This window comes from Podarcis bocagei, assembly GCF_964188305.1.
Source record: "Podarcis bocagei genome assembly, chromosome: Z".
Lineage (NCBI taxonomy): Eukaryota > Metazoa > Chordata > Lepidosauria > Squamata > Lacertidae > Podarcis > Podarcis bocagei.
Window position 1 is genome coordinate 19,044,093 of NC_138140.1, and position 26,066 is coordinate 19,070,158.

The window sequence follows — 26,066 nt, forward strand, 5'->3', positions numbered from 1 at the left end:
AATTCTGCCTCCAGCTGTGGAAGCAGAGCATAGCCATTGTGGCTAGTAGCCATTGATAGCCCTGACCTCAATGCATTTGTCTAATCCTCTTTGAAAGCAATCCAAGCTAGCGACCATCACAGCCTCCTGCAGGAGGGAGTTCCACAGTTTAACTGTGCACTGCATGAGTAACTCTTTCATCTGTCCTGAATATTCCAACATTCAGCTGCACTGGATGACCACAAGTACTACTGTTATGAGAGAGGGAGAGAAACTCTTTATCTACTTTTTCCACAAAATGCAGTTTTGTACAGTTCTATCTTACCTTTTGTCTAAGCTAAAGGCGTCTCAACTACTTTCCTCATAGGGGAGTTGCTCCATCCCCTTGATCGTTTGGGTCGCCCTTTTCTGAGCCTGTTCTAACTCTATTATTCAAAATATGCAATTTTGTACTATTGCAGAATTCAGTTTTTAGACTGCAGATTTTTTTATTTTTTTAAAAAAACAAGTTTAGATTCCCCACTGGCCTGTTTGTTAACTGTATTGCAATCTCTTTCTCTGTTTCAGGGGATGCTCATCGAGGGCCCATCTGGGCCAGAAGGACCAGCGGTGAGTTGCAAAATATGACCTATATATTCTGTGCTTTCCCCCTACTTTCTCTCACTTAGCACAACCTTGTCTCTTTGTGTGTCTTTTGACTGCTGCCTGAGTGCAGCTGTTCTCTGGGTTCAATTACTTCCATATGATGGGCATGGTTCTGCAAGCCTTGTGAGGTCAATTTGACCATGCTAAAGTAAACACATCCTTCTCATACTTTTCCTGTTCAGTGTGTGCACGCACACACACACACACACACACACACACACACTTCCTTTTGTCTTGCAGCTAATTTTCCTTCTTTTTTTCTTCCACATCAGGGTCTTCCAGGTCCTCCAGGTACGACTGGTCCAATGGGTCAAGTTGGAGATCCTGGCGAAAGGGTGAGTTATCTTGCAAATTCCCGATGCTCAGAGCACAGGGAGTGAGCCCTAGTACAAAATGCTGCTGCTGTCTTTCTGTAAATAATTTTTTCTGCCTTGATCTGAAATCACCACTAACCACACCTCTGACATTGATGGGACCCAGAAGATGTTCTTTCTCAAGGATCAAAGTGACTGGGCAGGTTCACATAGGGAGACAGGTAGTTTGGGCCCAATTTCTCCATCTGAAGTTGTTCCCTAAGGAGATTCTGGCTGAAGCTGAATCAGAAGTAAATGTTCAAAAGTTGAGTTGAAATATGTTAGCATAAATCACACAGGATGACATTCTAAGCAAATTTGATTCCCACCAAAATTGGATTTCATGGGAAATGGTGGTTTCCTTTGCTGGCCTGCCAGAGCAAACTCAACAAAACTTCTTTGTTATTATTATTACTACCCAGTGTCCAGATCTTACTTGGACCACAACAATTGGCATGGGTTTCTGTTGCAATAAGATGCTTGCATTTGTAAGATAATGTATTTTGTTGTTTTTTAAAGCATGCTTAACTTGGGTTTTTGAACATAAGGAGAGCATGCTGGATCAGGCCCATGGCCCATCTAGTCAGCAGCCTGTTCTCACAATGGTTGGACAGTTGCCTGTGAGAAAACAGCAAGCAGGACCTGAGCACAAGAGCCCTCTCCCATTCCCATGGTTTTCAGCAACTGCTATTTAGAAACATTACTACCTCCAACTGTGGAGGGCACAGCATAACCACCCTGGCTAGTAGCCATCATAGCCCTCTCCTCCTCCTCCATGAATTCGTCCAATCTTCTTTGAAAGCCATCCAATTAGTGGCTGTCACTTCCTCCTTGTTCCCTGGATGCCATGTAGTTGCAGGGAGAAGGTGCCCTATGTGATTCTGACAATGGCCAGCAGGAGGAGCTCCAGTATGCAATCTGTTTCTTCTAAAAGGATCCTCCCCACCACTGCCATTGGTGTAATAATCTGGGATAAATTTTCTGCTCAGTTTGGATTATTTCCTGGGCTGGCAATTGTTTCCGCTTGAAGTTCAAAAGCAACTCTGGATGCCTTTCTTATGACACCTACTCTAAGCCCATGTGACATGGTTTTAGAGCTCTTGTTCAATAAACAATGCAGATTAATCTGCAGGCAGCAGTCAATATACCATGTTATATTGTGTGCGCGTAGTTATATGCAACTCGTAATGCACAACACACAAACACACATTTCAGGTTGTACCTAGGGAGGTAAGATGGTAAAGAGGAGACTGAGAGGAGTTACAATTTGTTGTTGTTGTTGTCTAGTCGTTTAGTCGTGCCCAACTCTTCATGACCCCATGGACCAAGAGCACGCCAGGCACTCCTGTCTTCCACGGCCTCCCGCAGTTTGGTCAAACTCATGTTGGTAGCTTCGAGAACACTGTCCAACCATCTTGTCCTCTGTCGTCCCCTTCTTCTTGTGCCCGCAATCTTTCCCAGGGAGTCTTCTCTTCTCATGAGGTGGCCAAAGTATTGGAGCCTCAGCTTCAGGATCTGTCCTTCCAGTGAGCACTCAGGGCTGATTTCCTTAAGAATGGAGAGGTCTGATCTTCTTGCAGTCCATGGGACTCTCAAGAGTCTTCTCTAGCACCATATTTCAAAAACATCAATTCTTCAGCGATCAGCCTTCTTTATGGTCCAGCTCTCACTTCCATACATCACTACTGGGAAAACATAGCTTTAACTATATGGACCTTTGTTGGCAAGGTAATGTCTCTGCTTTTTAAGATGCTGTCTAGGTTTGTCATTGCTTTTCTCCCAAGAAGCAGGCATCTTTTAATTTCCTGGCTGCTGTCACCATCTGCAGTGATCACGGAACCCAAGAAAGTAAAATCTCTCACTGCCTCCATTTCTTCCCCTTCTATTTGCCAGGAGGTGATGGGACCAGTGGCCATGATCTTCGTTTTTTTTGATGTTGAGCTTCAGACCATATTCTGTGCTCTCGTCTTTCACCCTCATTAAGAGGTTCTTTAATTCCTCCTCACAATACAATAGCCATCTCCAAACATCCCAAGGGCTTTCCCATGGAAGATGGAGCAAGCTTGTTTTCTCCTGCTCCGGTGGGTAGGACCCAATCCAATAGCTTTGAGTTACAAGAGAGGAGATTCCTACCAAACACCAGGAATAATTTTCTGACAGTAAGAGCTGTCTGACAGTGGAATGGACTCCTTTTGAAGATTGTGGACTCTCCTTCATTTGGAGGTTTTTAAGCTGAGGCTGGATGGAGATGCTTTAGTTGAGATCCCTGCTTTGCAGGGGTTGGGCTAGATTACCTTTGGTGTCCCTTCCAACTCTTTCAGTTCTATCATTCTGCTATGATTGGAGATATAAGAAGGCCTCATTTTTCATCCCACTTGCATTTGTTGCACGAAGCACTATTTCTCTTGCACTGCAGTTTGTTTCCCATGAAAACCAAACAACGGTTATTCATGTCGCTGTCCAGTGTGACAAAATCATGGTACATTCCTAGTTCCTCTGGGCACAGTGGTGGAGGAAGCTGCTCGGGTGCCTGGGGCAGTGCGCCCAGGGGTGGAGAGAGCCCCCCACAGGGGTGAAGTGCACCTCAGGGTCTCCGGGGTCTGCCTGCCTCCTCCCACTCATCTGTCCTACAGCTGGGGGGGAGGCAGCAGTTGGACCGTTTGGGCAGCGCAGAGCCTGCGCACGCCCAAGTCACCGCTTCTCTCCCAGGAGAGACGCCTGGCTCGGGTGTGCTGCAGGCCCCACGGTGAGTGCCGCCTGGCATTTTGTCACCCCCCCTCAGTGGTGACACCTGGGGCGGCTCGCACCCACCGCATCCCCCCTTCCTCTGCCCCTGTCTGGGCATATGCTGATGCCCAATGGTGGGAAGATAATTGTGCACCTTAGAAATGCAAACATGTAGGGATTCAACTTGTGTGAAATTGTACGGGAAAAATACGGAATAACAGATACAATCTTGCTTAAAAATGTATATAGGAAGTGCAGTGTAAGCGAGGGAAGTCAATCAATGAAATTTTATTATTATTTTCATATTGAGATATCTGTAGAATAAACTTGGAAGAAATTCTTCCAACATTTTTCTTCTTTTTTTCTCTTTATTTTTTCTTCTTTCTTCTTTCTTCTTTTCTTCTTTCTTCTCTTTTGTTCCTTTTTTCATATATATGTGCTTATTTGAAATATATATGTATGTATGTATTTGTAACATTTTGCTTATATTTTGTAACAATCATGGAGGGATTCAAAGAGACCTACTGGGTTTCCTTAGTAGATGAGTATTACTGTCACATCTGTTTTACAGCAATTGATTTAGGCCTGACACCTAGTGGCATCCTTGGAACACTGCAAGCAGTTTCTGGGTGATTGTTTTAGACTTTCTTAAAACAGAGCTGCACTGAACGTTACAAAAATATATTTCCTTTATTTTAACCTTTCATTGAGTGGGTGGGGAGCGATACAAAACCCTCCCTAAAAATAAGTTTTTTAATTGATGCTTTTGGGAGAGATTGCCCTGTACCATATTTACAAGGTGCAGGTAGTTTCCCTTAAAAAAAAAAGTATTTTAAACATTTAAGGCATTCTGTGCAGCTTCTCAAAGGCTGAAGTTCCTGAAACATCTTGGAAATGATGCCATCTCACATTGGATTGAGGAAGTGTGGCCAGCAGGGGGCAGTGTGTGGCTCTTTCCACAGCTTACAAATGTCTGCATTCCCTGGTTGATACCCAGTTTTCTTTCTTTATTTTTTTTTAAATCAGCATCCTCCCTCTCCTAAAATTTCAAATTTTAGAGAAATTCCTCTCTCTCTGCTCCCAGAAATGAGGAGGAATCTCATTCGTGCTTTAGCTGAAGTAGGCCTGGGTATATCATGACATCTAAGAGATAATTTTTGGGCTTCTTTGTTTCTGATCACGTCTGATCAGGTTTCTCTTCTGTCTGGTTCAAGACAACGTGCAACTGTTTTTCTAAACAAATAAGTATGCTTTGCATCTATTAAAGACACAAATCCCTTTATTTTAAAAGGAAAAGGGAAATGGTGCTCATTGATGACATTGCAAAAGTATTTTTAAAAATCACAACAAAGGCTCTGAAAGAGTTTAGTAGAATAGATTGCTAGATCAGGCCAGTGGCTCATCTGGTCCAGTGTGCAAGCAGATTCTGAGCACAACAGCACTCTCTCCACTTGCGATCCAACCCTGGGATTCTATAAATAACACAATGATGATGTAATTTAAGTAATTAATTGTGTAAGTCGTGTAATTTCACCACAGTGCATAGTGAGATGAATAGCATAGTTTCTGGTGGAAGACGCATTGCAGTGGAATGGAAACAGTCCTAGATGAATACATCCTTTGTACATCCTTGGGAGAATAAACTTTGTTATGTACTGAAGTTCTCACCCTGGGCCAGCAGGGGGATACTGTAGATAGTTTTCACTCAGGTCTACATATGCAAATAAGGGATTGAAAGTGACGTTCAGTGATTGGATAGTTACAGAAAGTTGTTACAGTTGCGTGGTAGTGGAGCTTTATATAAGCAGGCTGGCTGAACCCTTCAGTTCAGTTCAGTTCTGGCCTGTGAATAAACAAGAGCTGTTGAAGAATCGCTGTGTCATCTGATATGTTCACCCACAACTTAACAAACTTCATTCTGAATCCTCTAATAAGAACTGATCATACCATTGGTCCATTTCAATGGGGTCCAAATGTCCCTGTTTTCCAGGGACTGTCCCTGTTGTATGGCATCCAAGACCCCTATTTTTGTCCAGACCTACAAACCTGGCCAATCACCTTGCCCCAAAAAAAGTTGCAGATGTAGGAGAAAACGCAGGCTTTTGGCCCAAAGAAGGAGTGGTTGTCTACCAACCTAATAACCCATTGGACAGCAATAGGCCAGAAAAAGCCATGGGTGAGACCTGGCCACTATAAAAAACATCCTGATCAAGTTGTGCTCTAGTCTGAAAAATCAGGCGATTGCTATAATTTGGGTGAGGGATTTGGGGAAGGGCAGAGTATCTGCTTTGCATGTGCAAGGTCCCAGATTGAATCCCCAGAAAAGAGACCTCCTACTTGAAGCCCTGGAAAGCTGTTGCCAGTCAGTGTAGGAAATCTTGAGCTATCTGGACCCAAGCATCTGACATGGGATAAGGTGGCTTCTTACATTGCTATTTAAATCTGCCCTTGATTTGGAACCATAGGGACTAGAACCTTTTTTATTTTTATGGGAAGGGATGTAGCTCAGCGGTAGAGCACTTCCCATCTTCCCAAGTTCAATTCTGGCATCTTCAGGTAGGGCTCGGAATACCCCTTGTCTGAAACCCAGGAGAGTCTCTACCAGTCAGTGCAGACAACCCTGAGCTAGTTTGACCAGTGCTCTGACTCTCTGTCCTTTGTTCACATTATCATTTGTTTTCTCCCAGGGCTTCCTTCTGCTCCCAATCCTGTTGAGGGTTGGGTCTGTCAAATGGGTGGCACTGAGCTATTGCTTTTCCGATGCAGCCTCTTGTATTTACGACTCTTCGAGGGCCCAGTAATAATCTTCCCCACGGTTGTGACATGACAGAGCATGAAAGACTCAGCCATGCCGCATCAATCCTGCCTTGTAAGGAAGTCAATACTGCAGCTTGTCCTTTCGGAAGGGGCTGGAGCAGGCAGCTCTCTTGGTGGCTCCACCCAGCTGCAGGCCTCAATTCCCTCTGACTTTGTATGGGGGAGGAGGAACAGGACTTGCACTTCAGGGCAGAGGAGGGAGAGGAGTGGGATTTGTTCGGTCTGCTTTTCGAAATAACATAAGGGTACCCAGTGGGTCTTCTGGTTGGCCACTGTGAGAACAGGGTGGTGGATTAGATGAGCCCCCTTTGGCCTGATCCAGCAGGGCTCCTCTTGTGTCCTGAAGTAACATTTGTGAGATGGTTTATAATCTAGTGAATAAAGGAAGATCTATAACAGGGGTCCCCAAACTAAGGCCCGTGGGCTGGATAAGGCCCGAGGGACTCGTTTATCTGGCCCGCAGCAACCCCTGCTGCCTGCTCTTACCGGTCATGCTCTGCACGGCTGCCCACTTCCGGGTCGGAGGAGCACCGGAAATAGCTTGTGCACATGCGCAAGCGTTATTTGCGCATGCGCAAGCATTATTTCTGGTGCACATCCAGGTCAGAGGAGGCCTGTGCACATACGCACAAGCTATTTCCGGTGCTCCTCTGACCCAGAAGTGTGCTGGAAATAGCATGTGTGCAAAAATATGGGCACGTGCTCCCCCACCCTCCGGCCTGCCATGCGATTGGCGCTGGAGACACTGGCCCGTGGCGCGGTAAGTTTGCTGACCCCTGATCCATAAATTTCCCTCTGCTTCCCACCACTTTCCCTCTCTCAACCAGAAAGTTCCCAAAAGGAAGAGAATAAACGCTTGGGTCTCCACTTGACTCCTGCATCCTTCAGTCTCCACACCATTAATAAACCCAAAATAGTTGCATTGTCCAAAGTTTTTAACACCTGTTCTATGTTCTGTTCAATTTGCAGGGGCCTCCTGGACGAGCAGGCCTGCCTGGGGCAGATGGTTTGCCAGGACCTCCTGGGACTATGTTGATGCTGCCGGTGAGCACCCGTTAACTGGCAATTTTGGTGGTTTGCAACTACAGTGTAAAGACAACTTTTTTCACACAGGCATTTGCTGTTACTTGATACAGCATCTTAAGGTCATTCGGCTGTGTGGAGGAGAATTCCAGTGACTGTCAGTGGGGGGAAAGACCTGACTGTTGTAAGATGAGGTGGCAGAAGATTATTAGACCAGGTGACACACACGTCTTTCCTTTACAGTCAAAAAGTAAATCTCACAGCCACTTGAAACAGCAGGTGTTGGGGTTTTTTGCCCCCTACCATATCCTGTTGGGCATGGTGCTACCAATCTACTCTCATTCCCAGCAGCCCTCCAGAAGTGAGATAATGTTGTCTCTCTCTCCCCACCCCCCCAAGGATGTCATTCTCCAACTGATCCTCTTCTCTCTGCTTTGTCCACTTCAGTTTCGGTTCAGCGGGGGAGGTGATAGCGGCTCGAAAGGCCCCATGGTGTCTGCTCAAGAGTCCCAGGCACAAGCCATCCTCCAACAAGCCCGGGTAAGTGACAGGTGCCACTTTGGCATGTGGGACACTGGGCCAGCTTCTCTCTACTTCGTTCGCATGGTGGTGGATGGCATAAAAGCAGTAATGAAATTGGTGTTCGTAAAACAACTACGAAATATATCACCCATCAGCTGATGAGCTCTGATTCCTGCATTGCAGGGGGTTGGGCTAGATAACCCTTGGGTCCCTTCCAACTCACCAATTCTCTAATTCTGTGCTCAGCTGAGTATGCCAGATATAGTTGGATCACCCCTAAGGGAAAGGCTGTGTGAGCAGGTGAGGTTTAGGCAGGCACCTGCATGACATTAGTGTAGACATCTGCTTGCTCTTTGCTCAGGGTGCATTCCAAAAGGAAGGTGCCACCATGCTAAACACCCTGTTTTAATCAATGTAAGATGAATCTCAGGAGCATACAGCAACCCTAAGAGTGCCTCTCCTGAAAACTGAAGTGACTAGGCAAGGATACACAAGGTCAGGCTTTCCTGGGCAGGGTTGCCAGGTCAGAAACTTACCAGCCTCTGAGATTTCAGGATTCAAAAATCCTGAGACTTGGGGGAAGCCCCATGTGATGTCATTGCGGTGGACCCGGGAGACAGAGGTTAATTGGGAGAAGGGAGCAGAAGAGGGCAGACCCAACCAGAGTGTCTGTGCTATAATTTGCAGTGGTCTCTTGCCTGGCTGAAGTTTGCAAGCTGCATTCTTAGTCTTCCTTTAAAAAATAAAAAAAATAAAATAAAGAGACTCTCACCCATAGTCCCTGGAGATGAAGGTTAATTGGGAGAGGGGGCCGGAGGAAGGCAACCCTCCACCACTTTGTAGCCAGCTCCTGGTGAGCTGAAGTTTGCAAACTGCATGCACAGTCTTCCTAATATTTTTTAAAATTGTTATCAAAGGCACTTCTGTCCACCTGGAGATTCAAGACCTCCCCCTGCTACCTGAAGGGGGCCAGGCAAAGAAAGAAGTTTCAGGTCAGACTAGGAGGTCTGGCAACCCCATTCATGGAAGTTTGTAGAACAGTAATGTCTGGCTCCAGAAGTCACTATTTTAGCATTCAAGTGGCCTGCCCAAATCCTAGGCTCAGGGAAAGGGCCATAGCTCAGGCATAGAGCATCTGCTTTATATGCAGAAGGTCCCAGGTTCAATCCCCAATGGTGTCTCCAGGTAGGGCTGGAAATTTCCCCTACTTGTGGCTCTAGAGAGGCATTTCTAGTCTGTATTCCTGGCATTTCCTGACATTATGGAGCAAGATGGATCAAGGATTTGACTCTGCATAAGGCCTCCTACTTACCTCAGCCCCTGTATTCAGAACTATGAGGACTAGAATCTTACTTTCTAGGGGATGGACCACAGCTCAGTGCCAGGGCCCAAGCTTTGCATGCAGAAGGTCCCAGATTTGATCCCAGGCATTTCCAGTAGGGCAGAGAGAGACCTCCTGTCTAGAACTTTGGAGACACAATGTCAGTCAGTGCAGATTGTATTCGGCTAGATGGACCAATGCTCAGACTCAGTGTAAGACAGCTTTCTGTGCGGCTGCATGAGATTTAAGTCAGGTCTCAAATCCCACCGATATCAGCTAATTGTTCTTTGCTTTTCACTTTATATATATTTCTCCATAATTTGGATTTGGCCTCCTAAGACCAAAGCGGTGACTTTCCCCCCATTGGCCTTTTAATGGTGGAGCAGTTTAGTTAAACTCACAGCACACAGCTCACTAAATTATCTTGCACTTCTCTCCGCCACCGCCGCCCCTCCCCCATGCATTATGATTGCAGCCCTTGGTTGGATTTTAATTACTGGAGAACACAGATAATTACAGGTCTTTTAAGGGATTGAATTCTTGCAATGGAACAAATTTGTCCTGGCGACGTTATAAAGTGCGGACAGGCCCATTACCTGCCAAAAGATTTATTGACTCTGGCCTAGCTACATGACTTTTTAATTAGTAGTTGGAAACAAAAAACCAAAGATCCCTAGACTGTGACAATTTCTGAAGTTCTGGATCCTTGCTCTTTTCATAGAAGGCAGCGTTCCCCAACAAGGCACTCTGTAGGTGTTGTTGGAATCCAAGTCCCATCAGCCCTGGTCATTGCCATCAATATTCAGAGGTGATGGGAGTTGTAGTCCAAAAATATGTAGGGAGCACCAGGTTGCAGGAAGCCTGGCATCAGGGTACAAACAAGGAGCTGATATTCCTAGATCTGCTCTCTAGTCCCAAGATTCTACTCCTGTAAATGTCGCATTTACCTATTTATTACGTATTTACCGTATTTTTTTGCTTTACAAGACGCACCAGACTGCAAGATGCACCTAGTTTTCGGAGGAGGAAAATAAGAAAAAAAAATCTGAATCTCAGAAGCCAGAACAGCAAAAGTGATCGCTGCACAGTAAAAGCAGCAATCCCTCTTGCTGTTCTGGCTTCTGGGATAACTGTGCAGCCTGCATTCACTCCATAAGATGCACATACATTTCCCCTTACTTTTTAGGAGGGAAAAAGTGAGTCTTATAGAGCAAAAAATACGGTATTTATTCCATAAAGTGTATGTGCCACATGATTATTCCATAAAATGTATGTGCTGCACGATTGTAAAAAGAATTTCAAAGTGATTATAGAAAAAGATAAAATGATAACAATTCTTACTAACAAAAGTTAAGCACAATAATTTAAGACTTTTGAAAAGTTGAATTAACAATAGGTATCTATCTATCTATCATCTATCTATCTATCTATATATATATAGGGACGCGGGTGGCGCTGTGGGTAAAACCTCAGCGCCTAGGACTTGCCGATCACATGGTCGGCGGTTCGAATCCCCGCAGCGGGGTGAGCTCCCGTGGTTTGGTCCCAGCTCCTGCCCACCTAGCAGTTCGAAAGCACCCTTAAGTGCAAGTAGATAAATAGGTACCGCTTTATAGCGGGAAGGTAAATGGCGTTTCCGTGTGCTGCTCTGGTGCCGGTTCGCCGGAGCAGCTTCATCACGCTGGCCACGTGACCCGGAAGTGTCTGCGGACAGCGCTGGCTCCCGGCCTCTAGAGTGAGATGAGCGCACAACCCTAGAGTCTGTCAAGACTGGCCCGTACGGGCAGGGGTACCTTTACCTTTATATATATATGTGTGTGTGTGTGTGTGTGTGTGTGTGTGTGTGTGTGTGGGTGTGGACTCAAACACACATCAACTTTCTGAACATCTGGGGTGGCTTTTCTAAGCAAGAATATTTCTAGCGGGCACTGAATAGACTGATGTCAATAGGCAGGGAGGTCCAAAGTCTACCGCCGCACTAAAATATTGAATTGATACAACTGCGGACAGGGTATTTATGCGGCGGCCCCTGTAATAGTGTCAATTCCACTGATCAAAGTGGTCAAGTGGGCATACGTGGGGTAAGGCAATGTAAACTGCAGGTAAACTGGTTCCAAGTTCTAGTTACAGGTAGGTAACGTGTTGGTCTGCTGTAGTCGAAACAAAATAAAAAAACTCCTTCCAGTAGCACCTTAGAGACCAATTAAGTTTGTTATTTGTATGAGCTTCCGTGTGCATGCACACTTCAGATAACTTGGTCCCAAGTTGTTAAGGGCGTTATATGCTAATGGCAACACCTTGAATATGGCCCGGTAGCAGATCAATAACCAGTGCAGATCTCTGAGCACAGGTGCTACGTGGTGACAAGGCCTTGCTCCTGTCAGCTGTCGTGCTGCAGTATCCTGCACTAACTGCAGCTTCCAGATTGAGCAAAACAGGAGCCCCCACATATTTATCGTCAACACTTTCACCAAGGTAGTGTCCAAAATACTATATAATGTATTTATATAATGAAATCAATAAATACTGGTTGGTTAATATGAAAGGAAAAGATTCGTAATTGCAAAGGCACATCCATGGAAGACAGTTTTCAGAAGAGTTCTAAAATAAAGTGTGGTTGGTTTCTGCCAAACTTCCACTGGCAGGGAGTTCCATTGGGCAGGGCCTGCCACATTGAAGGCTCCCTGTTTACCCCTCAACCCGGTGCTTTCTTAAGGCTTAAAAAAAGAGTCCCAGCTGCATTCTGATTTTATCATTTTAACTGACAATTGTAATGGGATAGCATATAAATTGTCTAAAAAAGTAAAGTCGCTGGGTTTTCTAGCCAATGCTTTTCCTACGCAGAGTAGACCCCTTAAAATTAATGGAAATGACTACCTTAGGTTGATTCATTTCAGGGATTCTTCTCTGAGTATAATTTAGCTTGGTAACAACCCAGAGGAATTACTTCTGAGTAAACCTAATTTGGAGAGCACCGTGTGGCTTCACCACTATGAGTAGCTATGTCCTCTAGTTGGCATGCAACTCTAGCAAGGTGACAACTGCAAGTGCCATTTTCACACCCTCTTTTCTCTCTCCCCCCCCCCACAGTTGGCGCTGAGAGGACCAGCGGGCCCAATGGGTCTTACTGGAAGGCCAGGCCCCATGGTAAGTAAGCAGTGCAAAGCTCGCTATTTTATATCTTTCTGTATACATAAAAACCTGAGGCTGTCATCACGTTCTGCAGTCTGCAGCAGCAGGCAGGAAAGTGAGGAAGTAGCTCTGGTGGCTCGCCTTTCAGCAAGCAGGTAAAGGTGCTTTGAATGGTGGTTCAGCAAGCCACCTCTCCGTTTTAAAGGGGGGCTGGAGTTTAGGAAAAGCTGTGAGTAGAGGGGGAGGGGCTTTGGGAAGACTACTAGAGGAGCAGTAAGGGACAATCGTGGGACATAATGTTCTGCACCCGCCTCCACTGAAGGCTCTAGGTGTAAATATGTGTAAAACAAGCTGTATTTCTTAAAGACACTAGTCTCTCCTGTGTCCTGCGTAAGCATCTGTAACCTCCTGGAGTCTTGTTACCACTCAGCAGAAATTGGGAGTGGCATGTAACAATACGCATGGGGCTGCAGGGGGGAAATGTGCATTGCGATGCACACGTTGGTGCAATTGATGTGCATTGTTATGAGTGGGAAATTACTTTCAAAAACTGGTGATTTGGGCATGGAAAGGATGTCAAAATCACCAGTAACCATCAGCCAGGAATGAGGAGAGTTGGCTGGGGTGCGGTGTCGGGGTGGGCTAAGAATTTACTGATTAATTTTTCAGTTCGTTCCTTTTCCCTTTCTTTCTGAATATTCCTCTTCTCTTAGGGACCCCCAGGCAGTGGAGGCATAAAAGGTGAATCAGGAGACATGGGACCGCAGGTAGGTTTGTTTGTTTTTGTTGCATTTATAGCCCACCTTTTCCTCCATGGAGCTCAAGGCGGCTTACATAGTTCTTCTGCTCTTCATTTTATCCCCACAACAACCCTGTGAGGTAGGTTAGGCTGAAAGGCAGTGACTGGCCCAAGGTCACCCACTGAGCTCCATGATTGAGTAAAAAATTGAAACCTGGTCTCCTAGGTCCTAGTGCAACACTCTAACTGCTCCACCACATTGTACTTTCTTTAATCAATCAACACTCGTTTTGAAAAGCCTCTGTTGACTAGGTCTAGATAGGCAGGTGACGTTTAACTCACCTCCTCCCTGGATGGATCACAAGGAAAGATCTGACTCGCAAGCTCTGCTATTAATTTAAATCATACACAATAGAACCATTTTTACCTATAGGGTGTGTGTGTGCGACTTTGCCCTCCTAAGAAAGGCTGCTCCATTTATCTCAGAAAGGATATGGATACCTAGCAGCTTAATAAGCCCTAAAGGGCCATCCCTACAAATTAATCTGAATGTGGAGCTTGAAGAGAGTAGTTAGAGGAAGCTATTATCCTCTTACTTTCCCTTCTGAGTTGCCTGTTCAATGCCTTCATCTCACTGCATATAACAAAATGAAATACCTTTAGGAGGCTTAAGTGCTCAGGGGCTGGTGATAAACTGTGCTTATCCCTTTCCACCTTGCAGAGCAAAGATGTTGCTCTTTGCACATAGGTACTACATGGAGCCAGGGATGCGGGTGGTGCTGTGGGTTAAACCACAGGACTTGCCGATCAGAAGGTCGGTGGTTCGAATCCCGGCGATGGGGTTAGCTTCCGTTGCTCGGTCCCTGCTCCTGCCAACCTAGCAGTTCGAAAGCACGTCAAAGTGCAAGTAGATAAATAGGTACTGCTCCGGCAGGAAGGTAAACGCCGTTTCCGTGCGCTGCTCTGGTTCAACAGAAGTGGCTTAGTCATTCTGGCCACATGACCCGGAAGCTGTACGCCGGCTCCCTTGGCCTACAGAGCGAGATAAGCACGCAACCCCAGAGTCATCCGCAACTGGACCTAATGGTCAGGGGTCCCTTTACCTTTACCACATAGAGCCAGGATGACTGTGTCAGTGGCCCTCTTTGAATGGTCACTTGCTAGGTTTTGCATCCTTGCCCTCCTTTGTGCTTCACTTGAGGGAAGGGCTGTAGCTCAGTGGCAGAGCATTGGCTTTCCATGCAGAAAGTCCCAGGTTCAATCCATGTCATCTGTTCAGGTTCATGAGGACTGGAGCCTTACTTCCTTTTTAGATGAGGGGCAATCATTCAATGCAAAGCATATAAAAATATCAACAGTACTGAACTAGGTTGACAAATGGTCTGTCTCTGTGTAGGCAAATTCCTATGTTCCTGGTCCTATATCGCAAGTAACTGGGAATAGCCATAGCTCAGCAGGAGAGCATCTGCTTGGCATGCAGAAGGCCCTAGGTATAATCCCCAACATCTCCTGTCTGAAACCACACAAAGCCACTGACGCTCAATGTAGACAATACTTGAATTCAGTGGACCAATGATCTGACTTGGTGTAAGGCAGCTTGCTAACTTTATTATTATTTATTAAATTTCTACACTGTACTGCACAAAGACCTGAGGAATGAGATAGTCACCCCACTCGTACTAACCATTCCCAGGGCACTCAGCCACTGCCACAATGTCCTTTCTTCTATCAGATCAAAAGGAGCAGATAACAGCAAAGGTTGCTAGGTTCGTAGCAGGGGCAATCAGAATAAGGGCCACTAACTGCTGATTCAGGACTTTAAATGGTGCTCTTATATCAAATTTCCTTTTCTGCGTATACTGTAATGTTTTACTGTTGCTATGGCCATTGGCTAATGCGAATAAAGTTTTATCTCTGTTTCTCTCTACTGTTCTGCCCTTCGTCTGAAGATTACAGGGCAGTTTACAATATAAAAACACAAAAATACATATCATAATAACAAGCAACAAGGACACACCCACCCACCCCACAGTTTAAATGGCCATAGATTGTTTGATTAGCCAAATGCATGTGAGAAGAGGAATGTTTCTGCCTGGTGCCTAAATATATTAAATCATCCCTTCATTCAGAGCAATGAGGACTAGAATCTTACTTTATTTTTTTATGAGAAGGGCACATGGTAGAGCATGTCCCAAATTCAGTCCTCACTGGCATGGTGGATGAGTCATTGGTCTGCCTCCATATACAGCAGCTTCATGCGTTCCTATGCTTATCTCTTTTTCCCCATGCTCTGTTCCATTTGTTTCAGGGACCACGAGGTGTGCAAGGACCTCCAGGGCCATCGGGGAAACCAGGACGACGAGTATGTGTGCAGTGAGATTAAAAGCATGCTTGGTATGGTCTTATGAATTGGGTCCACACAGAGTGATCTGGAGCTGTCAAAAAAGTGCAGCCTGGTGGCAAAATGCGGGGAGGAGGAGATGTGCAGGCATGTTTAATTGTAGGGAAACATTTTCCACACTACTCCTGGCTGCATGACTGTGGAAGGCCCCCTGAGGCCCGGATTTGGTTGGCCCTCGATTATCCTGCTTTGGAGCTGCTGGATTGGTCTCCAAATCAGACTGAGGAGAAGCCTCTGTCCAGCCCTAAAGATGGTTGGTTGGGAGGGTGATATGAGATTCAGTCAGCCCCGAAACGGGGATCCAGAGCAGCAAACAGAGTTCAGAGGGGGCAGAAGCAGTGGTGCTATCAATGGCCCTGTTGACCCCCTTTGGCTTCCTTTAGGGAGGGATTCCTGACTCCCCAAGTTCACAGCAAATTCACTTTTGGGAAAACGCAGGTGTCCATTTCTAATTCCTATTCAGTGGAGGTACCGCCATCTGCACCTCCAGCTGTTCCTGAGTTGCATTATGTAAGAGGGAAGCAGATCCTTTTGTCAAGGCTTTCTGCAGAAACATGTGACTCTCGCAGTTGACTTCTCTCTGCTTAATTTGAGTTAGTGGCCAGTCCTTGTATGTTTAATTGAAAAATTAAGAGGCCGCTGGGCACATATTTGCACTGCTGATCTTGGCAGAACCCACCAATACTGAAGTCATCATCTCTTTGGAGTGGTGTTCCATGGACCTATTCTGTGATCGGGATTGTGAGCTGTGCCAGTCCTCCATGTTCTGCCCTGCTCTCAAAGAGCTGTAGAATTGGAAGGGACCCCAAGGATCATCCTGTCCAACCCTCTGCAATGCAGAAATAACAGCTAAGGAATCTCTGGGAGGTGTCCTTCTGACATCTGCTTAAAAACCTCCAGTGAACGAGAGTCCATGTTCCAGGTTCATAGAATGATAGAATTCAATTCATCAAAGTTTATTGAGAATGATAGAATTGTAGAGTTGAAAGGGACCCAATGGTCATTCAACCCTCCCCCCCTGCAATGCAGGGATCCCAGCTGAAGCACCCCTGGCAGATGACCATCCAACATCTGTTTAAAAACTATAGTCCACCTCCTTGTAATGTTGATTCATCCTTATTCCTCTGGAATAAGACTAATGCACCATATACCGAGCCATTCAGCTAATCATGATCAAAGTCATAGTGATGTGCCCTTTGATGCCTTGCTAGTGTTGGTGCTTTGTATAAGGTTACCAGATTATTTTTTCAATGAATCTGGGGACACTTTAAATAAATAAATAAACAAATAAACCAATACATACATACATACATACATACATACATACATACTACACGTTCAGGACATTGATGCTGCAGTGATGGCAGTGGCAGAGGGGCCACCACCACCTTGACCTCAACTGCCATGTTTCCCCTTCCTCTGAGGCTTCTATCTCCTTTCTCCATGAGCCTGGGCAGCCCCTGAGTTGTTGGTTCTTCAGTGGTGGTGGTGGGGAAGCGATGTGCAGTGGGTCAGGCATGGAAGGCGGAGAAGGAGGGCCGAGAGCGGCGGCGGCGAGGCTCAGGCAGTGTGATGCCTCCCTTCCCATCGGAGCAGCCCCAATCCCATTCCTACTTGCGTGCAAGCAGGAGGGGGCAGGGATCCCTCAGCTGGGAAAGGAGGCTTCCCATTGCCTAACTGAGAGGTCCCTACCCCCTCCTGCTGCAAGTAGGAGTTGGGAGGCTGCTCCTATAGGCAGCATGAAGCCTCCCTTCACAGCTTAGTTGCTGGGGTCAGGGAAGGTGGAGGCAGCCCGGAAGCAGCATCTTTGAACCCCTGCGCCACCATCATATGGGGACTTCTGAGCAGCTCCTGGAGCCAGCCAGAGCCAACTGCTCTGGGCTGCTGAGACTGCCGCTGCTGCGTTTCCCAGGGACATTAGATGAAATCCGGGGACATTCCAGGGATGGAATTTGTCCGGGGACTTATTCACAAATCCGGGGACTGTCCCTGGGAAACAGGGGCGTCTGGTAACCCTAGCTTTGTGCTTAATTTCTTCCCCTCTCTTTTTAGGGACGTGCTGGAAGCGACGGCGCTCGAGGGATGCCTGGCCAGACTGGGCCAAAGGTATTTGCGCCAAATTGTTCAGGGTCTTTTTTTTAAAACCCCCATTTACTCTAGGAAACATACTACCATTTACAAGGAGCAATCGCATTCCGGGTGGGATGAGCCTGTCGCCTAGGGGCCTGGTGCTCCTGTCAGCCCAAAAGCTGAAGATTCGCAACTGCAGATTTAATGGCCGCACCTGCCCTTTGTGCTAATTTATATATCTAGAAAGAAATTTCCCTTTTTCCTTTGCTCCTCACTTCCTTCAGAGTTCGCTCAGCTATCATCAAAAGGGACAGAAGCCACTAAACAGGAAATTTGAATATGGAGACATTTTGCCAGTGAGCTGCATGTTAGAAGGTTTAAGTGTTTGATTAAGTTGGTACTTAAGGTGGAAATGGATGGAGACAGGGACTGTTGCAAAGGAAGAGGACCACAAATCATTTGTCCCTGGAGATGTGCAGCCACCATTGCCTGGTCCCAAAAATATTGAAAATTAGGGAGACGTTTCAGGGTCAGGGTAGAGGAGAGGTGGCTAAATAATTTTAAACTACAAAGACAGAGATTTTTCTGTGTACAGGCTTGGTGGTCTGTATCCAGCCCCTGGCCCAGAGGTTGCCCACCCCTATTTATAGATCATGGGTAGGAAACCTGCATCCCTCTAGATGTTATTGGACTACATATCTCATCCATTGCTAGCTGGCACATCCAATGCTCATGCATAATGGGAGTTGTTTTAAATTACTTTTAAAATTGTATTTTAATGCTGTAACCCGCCTTGGGACCTTCAGGTGAAGAGCAGGTAATTTTTTTAAAAAAAATTATTATTATTATTATTATTATTATTATTATTATTATTATTATTATTATTATTCCAATAATGCCCAGAGGGTCAAGGTTCCTGACCCCTCTTACAGATAAATCTTGTTTGAAAAGCTTAAATATTGTGGGTGGTATTCAACAAAGTTTTGCACAGGGTAGGTCTATTGAAATGGATGGACCAAACTTATTCATTTTAATAATTTAATGGGTCTACTCAGAGTAGAACCTAGGTCCTACCTGCACCATATATTTAAATCAGCATTGCACTTAAAAGAATGGTGCCTCCTTTCAAAGCATATTGGGAACTGTAGTTTCTTAAGGGTGCCGAGAGTTGTTAGAAGACCATTATTCCCATAAGTAAAGGTAAAGGGACCCCTGGACATAAGTAAGTCCAGTCGTGACCGACTCTGGGGTTGCGGCGCTCATCTCGCTTTACTGGCCAAGGGAGCCGGCGTACAGCTTCCGGGTCATGTGGCCAGCATGACTAAGCCGCTTCTGGCGAACCAGAGCAGCACACAGAAACACTGTTTACCTTCCCGCCAGAGCAGTACCTATTTATCTACTTGCACTTTGATGTGCTTTCGAACTGCTAGGTTGGCAGGAGCAGGGACCGAGCGACAGGAGCTCACCCCGTCGCAGGGATTCGAACCGCCGACCTTCTGTGGTTTAACCCACAGCGCTACCCGCATCCCTGTTCCCATATTCCCTATTCCCATAGCAGAGCTTCAATTCTCAGTTCCCTGTGAAAAAGGATTGACTGTTAAACCGCTCTAGGAATTGTATCTGAGGGATAATAGGGGGCCTCCTGACAACTCTCAAACTAGCAAATTACAGCTCCCAGAATTCTTTGGGGGCAGCCCTGACTACTTAAAGTGGTATGATGCTGCTCTAAATGTGTAGTGCATATGCAGCCTTCATTGACTACCACCATATGTGCTAAATATCTGCTAACTTAGCACAGAATTAGCTGTTGCTCCAAAGCTGTGGCTATTGTGGAAACAGAGGCCCTGAGATGAGATACCTTCCCCTCATCCTTCCATCTTCCTTTGCTCATTGCAGTCATGCCATATGTGACTTGATGGACATCCTCCATCCATGCCTGTTGTAGGCAGCATCTATTCTGGGATGGGTAGCTCCCAATGATTTAACCAGGCAACAAAACCTGGATGTATTCTGTCTGAATGCTCAGCATATTTGGCAAGAAGAAACTTTGCCATCTCTTGATCTGACAAGCTGCTAGGAGAGCTCATTCACTTACAGCTTTTAGGAAATGGTAGGTGATTTTGTTTTTGTTTTTTTAAAAAGTTACCTCTCCTTAAAATTTTACTGTAGGGTGACCGAGGTTTTGATGGTCTTGCTGGATTGCCAGGGGAGAAAGGCCACAGGGTAAGTCTATTACAGGTTTATATCTTGTTCTGGCTGAATTACTTTATATGCCATCATGAAGAGGCTGACTGGTTTTGATAACCTCAACTTGGGATGGGGGGGCGGGTGGGATTCAGTTTGGTTCATTAACCTACCTAATTCAAAATGCCCAAAGCAGGGCATTAAACCAAAATACAGCTATCCTTCAAAACTCATGCTTCTCTGAATTTTGCAATGCAGTTCTCAAACATTAAAAATGTGTATAAAAAATGCATACATTAGTGAAAGTAATATGCATTGTTTTAAGGGAAATTGTTTGCAAAGATGGATATATTAAGATAAATAACATTTCACATAGCCATTTGCAATTTTATAATGCTGGAAAACTGTGTACTATGGAAGGCATCTGAATAAAATTCTTTATATTTTTTCTATAAAAAAAAAATTAGAGGCTACAAACCCCAAAGACAGAATGCCAGTTGCTGGAATCCACAGGAGGGGAGATCCTGCTTGCATCCCACTGGGCATTTGGTTGGCCATTGTGAGCAGAAGAAGCTGGACTAGATGAGCCATTGGCCTGATCCAGCAGGGCTCTTTCTAGGTTCTTGTGTTCTTCAAGAATGTGGCTGATTCTGTCCTTTGTTTTTCTTAGGGTGAACCAGGCCCTTCAGGACCCCCAGGAGCCCCTGGAGAAGATGGCGAGAGGGTGAGTCCATTCCGCTCTTCTTTTGTCTGCAAGGAACCCAGGCAGGTTCAGATGTGCTTGTTCCTCACTCTCTGACTGCAACCCCAAGGGATAGCCCATGTGTGCAAATGGAGCTCTTGCAAATCATTCACTACATTTTCCATGTTTTTAGGGATGTGAGAAGGCATCGCTTTCTGTCATGCCTTGAATCCATCACACGCAGCTCTGTTTCCATTCTGCTGCAGTTTGACTTCTGCCCCAAACTCCCTTTTTCATCCTGCTGTAGCAAAATGACGTAACTTACGGAATTGATTACAGCAATTCCATTATAATTACATTCTTACACCTCATTCATTTCAATTCAGTGCAAATTTGGGGAGTAATCAATTACGTAATGTTTGCAGATGGACAACAGCAGCAAATACCAGTTGCATTCATTGGATGGATTTCCATTCTAGATATGAACAATAGCAATTTCTGTTCCCATTTCTATTTAGATTTAAATTCTTGAACATCCTTACATTCATTTCCTGTCCAATGGAGACCTGTTGGTATAATGGGAGAAAGAGAGGAAGACCCTATATTTAACCCCCCTGTTGAGTTTGGATCATTTGATTCGTTAGCTGGCTATTTTTCAATGGTTCCCCCATTGGTTCCAGCCATTTCTTCAGTGGTTCCCCCTACCCTATGCTATAAAAAGTATTATTCAGGTCAGTGGTTTGCAGGGCCCATTAAGGAACATAATAACACAACAAAATATACTGTAAAACAGTAACAATTAATTGCCCATTTATTCGAAATCCAATTAAAACTAGTTTGATTAATTCAACAAAGCTGGTGAACTTGATTCAGTGATACCAGGGGTCAGAAGCACTTTGGGAACCACTGTGTAACATATTAACCTTCATTTATCAAAATTACACACACACACACACACACACACACACACACACCCCTTTGTTTAAGCAAATATATCTTCATAAATGTTGGCATGGATTATGATGATATTTCTTACAGTTTCTCTGATCTCATCAATTCTACACATGCTGTATTAATACTCTTAGTTGACAAGGTATTCTTTATGCATGGGCTACTCCTTATCACTCTCACAGAGCTGTTTTGCCTGTGCAATTATTTAATCACAAATGAAAACACCTGTGATACAGTTGGTAGAGCCCATTTCTGATCTGTCTCTCTCTTGCCTTCTTTCTTCCCATTTCTTTGCATCCAAATAGGGCGACGATGGTGAAGTTGGACCCAGAGGTCTCCCTGGCGAACCCGTAAGTCATTCACCACAGCAATAGAAACAAAACAAAATACAGCATGTACTGCATTAGCTATGTATTAGAGGCGTACACCAAAGATTCTTCTCTAAGATAGCATAATGTATGAATCGGACTGCCCGGTGTCTCACATGAGTGCTCATGAAGTGTTGGAGATGCGATGTACCTCCCCACCCCACCCGCAGAGCATATACTCAAAGGCAAACCCAGGTTTGCTAAAAGATAATGTGTGAAAAGGTCCTCCGCAACTTACTTTGTCCATTTTGGCTAGCTCCCCACCGAGTCCCCATACTGCAGACAGGAGGACTGAGGCTGAATGAGAGAACAGGCTTCCTTAAGCCAACTTGATGAGTTCATGGCACAAATGACACTAGAACCAGGTGTTTCCTGGGTCATATCTCCTATTCATACCAGTTGGACTAGTACTTGGGAGAGCCAGATTCAAATTCCCCATTTAGCCGTTGGGTGACCTTGGGCCAGTCACTGTCTCTCGGCCTGACCTACCTCCCAGGGTTGTTGTGAAAATGAAAATATGGGGCAGGAATCATGGACCTTGAGCTTTTTGTAGAAAAGAGGGGGTTACTCATGTAACAAAAAAATACATAGGTAAATTACAGAAGCTGTCGATAAATCTGAGTGACAGATGCACGACTCTCCAGTTTTTTCTCTCAGCTCTAACAGAAAGCTGTCAATGGAGTTTTGAAAACATTTTAAAAGATTGCTGCTGTTGCAAAAACTGAGCTTACCAATATGACAGCCTTTGTCAAAAATGTTAGGAACTCTTCATTTGAGGCAAGGAGCAAAAAAGTGTGTGTGGTTTTTGTAGCGGGGTGGGCGTGGGGAGGAGAGATGAATATCAAAAAGCTCCATCATATCTGGATGAGGTGAGGTGGCTGGTTAAGATCTGCCGAGGTGACGTCATCCTTCCTGTTTTCTTCAACATACTTTTCTAAACAATAACTTCTAGGCTGTTTACCTGCCTTTAAAAACTGCTTTAAAATCCAGCAGGTGCTGACAGTAATTAGGAAGGCATTTAGATGAGTATAAATAGCCAGGGCACTTTTCTGGATCATTCATGGCTGGGGGAAGAAGGAAGAGGATGGTGATGAGGGAGGGACGGGTGGAGCCTGACGCTCTTAATGTAGCTGCCTCTCAGTCTACCTCATAGGGTTGTTGTGAGGATAAAAGAGCGCAGGGGAAGTGTGTACACACCACCTTGAGCTTCTTGGGGGAAAAGTGGGATATAAATGCGATAAATAATGATAATGATAACAACTTCACAGTATGAGACCAGGATGCAGCTAACTTCACAAAGGGCCTGGATCCCTCTTTAGCCACTGGGGCATGATGGATTGTCTTAAAATGCTAGTCCTACTTAGAGTAGCCCTATTGGGAAACAGTGGACATTACTAAATCAGATCTATGGATTTCAGTGGGTTTACTATGAGTAGTACTTGATTACAATTTTATAGAATAAAAATAAATGCAACCAGAGAGACAGAGAAAGACAGAGACAATGTGTTATAGTTAGAGCGTCAGACTTGGACCTGAGCCATGAAAGTCACTGGGTGCTGACTTTCGGCCAGTCATTGCTTCTCAGCCTAGCCTACCTCACAAGGTTGTTGCTTTTTGTTGACCCACAAAACCACATAGTCTTTGACTGGGCTGCAGCTAAGGAACTCCCTGTAAATTATAGTTTCTGCACAGGCTTTGGCACTGAAGGTACCGCAATGGGTTGTCTCCAAATGCTCATCCTACTTAGAGCAGACCCACTGGGAAATAAATGGGCATGTGGGGATTAAATGGGGGGGGGCAATGTGTGCAACTAGGTGCTTCTTAGAGAAAAAGGTGGAATGCAAATGCAATAAATAAAACAATAAATAAATAGTAACCAACTGAGTTCTACTCAGAGTATACCTGCTGAAATTAATGGATGTAAGTCCTGTCCATTATTTCCTTTGAGGAAAAGGTGGGATAGAAATGCAAACAATTTATCAATAAATCACATGCAATTAATTTCAATAGAAACAGAAATTTCAAAACCAATGCAGAGAATAATGTAATTATATCTATGCAACCTTTTTAAAAAAAAACCAAACCCACAATGCTGCTCATTTTCACTTGCATGATTTCCATTCCTGACTTCAGATGAACATGCGGATTGGGGGGCAATTTCTGTTCCCATTTCTGATAGAATTCTCCAACATCTTTGGTGGGCACTGAACAGTCCTTGTTTGGCTGTTGGGGGAAAGTCCCACTCATTTGTTTGTTTGTTTGTTTGTTTACACTCCGGCAAACCTCAGGATCACCCTGAGACTCCTGCTGTTTCACTCCATGTATGGGTGAAATGTTTTTCAGCTACAAAAGTGACAGCACTCAGAGAAATGGATCAGAAGTCGAATACAGAACGTGATCTCCGTCTCACCCTAATGGACATGTTCAGACTCTTATTTGCTTCCTCTTATAGGGACCCCGTGGTTTGCTGGGACCCAAGGGACCTCCAGGACCCCCAGGACCTCCAGTGAGTAGCATTAATTTTTTAGTGTCTCCTTCCCCTGGCTTTGGAGCACGTCCTCATCTTACAAAAGAGTCATCTTAGCTGAGATAGCAAAATAATAATAATCAATGCTCCCACCCCCCTGTTTCTGTCCTATCAGATGTTACAATGTTGTAATGGAGGGGATTTAAGTAATTGGAGAAGAGCAATAGTGCATTGATGTAGTATTGTCCCTGGGGAGCTTATGGGAAATAAAAATGGGAGCAGGGGCATAGGTCAGTGGTCAGACAGTTGCTTTGCATGCAGAAGGAGCCAGGTTCAATTCCTAGAGGCACCTTCAGGTGCGGTTGGGAAAGACTCCTTGCCTGAAAACCTGAAATGGTGCTGCTGCCAGTCAGTGTAGTTAATTCTAAGCTAGACACCCTACAGATTCGCTGCTAGAGATGTGAGCAGGCAGCAGTTTCCAATCCATTCTGTGTTGGTCATGCTGTTTTTGTTCCACTACAGTTCCACTTCCTCTGAAACCTATACTAAGGTTACCAGACATCCCCGTTTCCCAGGGACAGTCCCCGGATTTACAAATCAGTCCCCTGACATAATCCATTTATTAGGAGGAAGTTGAAAAGTGCCCCCAGAGTCACTGAAAAAAATCTGGTAAACTTAACCTATACTGTATGTCCCTCTGTCCTCTGTGGCTGAAACCTATGTGATAAATCATGTGATGAATTTCAATGGAAGGGAAATGTCAATAAAACATTGCAGAAATTTAACACAATTATTGGAGCGATAGTGACTACCACTCACAAACGCAGGATTTCCTATCTTCCTACGTTTGCAAGCCCTCCAAGGGGACCATTCCTGCCTCTGTGCCTGTTGATTGGAAGGAGAGAGTGCTGTGATCCCTGCAGAGAGATGGCATCCAACCTCTTGGAGGCTGACTGATTAGGGCAAAATGGGACACTGCCTCACTATTCTTGCTCTGAGTTTGGCCAGCCTCCACCCGCTTTCCTTCTTATAGAATGTGTGGCTCTGGCTGTCATTGTTTCTGGCTCTGGCTCCCATTTGCTGTGGCTCCTCCCACTGTTGGTCTTCTCACCTTCTGTCCCCGTGGGAACCAGCCTCACTGATCCAAGGTGGTGTGGAGTCTCCTCGGCTGGAAGTTTTTAAGCAGAGGTTGGATGGCCATCTGTCAGGGATTCTTCAGCTGTGATTCCTGCATTGCAGGAGTTTGGACTAGATGACCAATGGGGTTCTTCCCAACTCTACAATTCTATGATTCTACGTACCTCATCTGTAGCTAGAGCTGATCATGACACACTGGCAGTTCTGTTACAGCACGAATGGGGAACCTTTGACCCTCCAGATGTTGCCAGCGTACAACTCCTATTAGCCCCTAGCAAGCATGGTCAATTGTGGGAGTTGTAGTTCAGCAATATTTAGTTGGTCAACATTTCCCCACACCTTTATGCCCTGTGTTTTGGGAATATTAGCCAGTTAGGAAGTTAGATCAGGTCTGGAGCTTCTTGGTTCTGTTTGATTTTCTCAGAAGATGCTGAAAACGTCTCACTTTGCCTTGATTACCTATATTAAATTTCCTCCCAGGGCATAGCTGGCATGGATGGGCAGACGGGTCCCAAAGGGAGTGTGGTAAGTTCTTTCCTCCACTCTGT

The 26,066-nt window shown here is 45.2% G+C and overlaps 1 protein-coding gene across 3 annotated transcripts in view; it reads left to right on the plus strand.

The window, feature by feature from the left end:
- Positions 1 to 26,066, plus strand: part of COL5A1 (collagen type V alpha 1 chain) — a 183,019-nt gene that overhangs the window by 88,264 nt on the left and 68,689 nt on the right. For all 3 annotated transcript variants that reach the window (XM_081178653.1, XM_081178655.1, XM_081178654.1), the window contains exons 10-22: positions 547 to 588; positions 897 to 959; positions 7,491 to 7,565; positions 7,992 to 8,084; positions 12,478 to 12,534; positions 13,233 to 13,286; positions 15,567 to 15,620; positions 17,712 to 17,765; positions 19,899 to 19,952; positions 20,584 to 20,637; positions 21,852 to 21,896; positions 24,367 to 24,420; positions 25,999 to 26,043. In XM_081178653.1, coding sequence (XP_081034779.1) covers positions 547 to 588; positions 897 to 959; positions 7,491 to 7,565; positions 7,992 to 8,084; positions 12,478 to 12,534; positions 13,233 to 13,286; positions 15,567 to 15,620; positions 17,712 to 17,765; positions 19,899 to 19,952; positions 20,584 to 20,637; positions 21,852 to 21,896; positions 24,367 to 24,420; positions 25,999 to 26,043 — 744 coding nt within the window. The remainder of the gene's footprint in view (positions 1 to 546; positions 589 to 896; positions 960 to 7,490; positions 7,566 to 7,991; positions 8,085 to 12,477; positions 12,535 to 13,232; positions 13,287 to 15,566; positions 15,621 to 17,711; positions 17,766 to 19,898; positions 19,953 to 20,583; positions 20,638 to 21,851; positions 21,897 to 24,366; positions 24,421 to 25,998; positions 26,044 to 26,066) is intronic.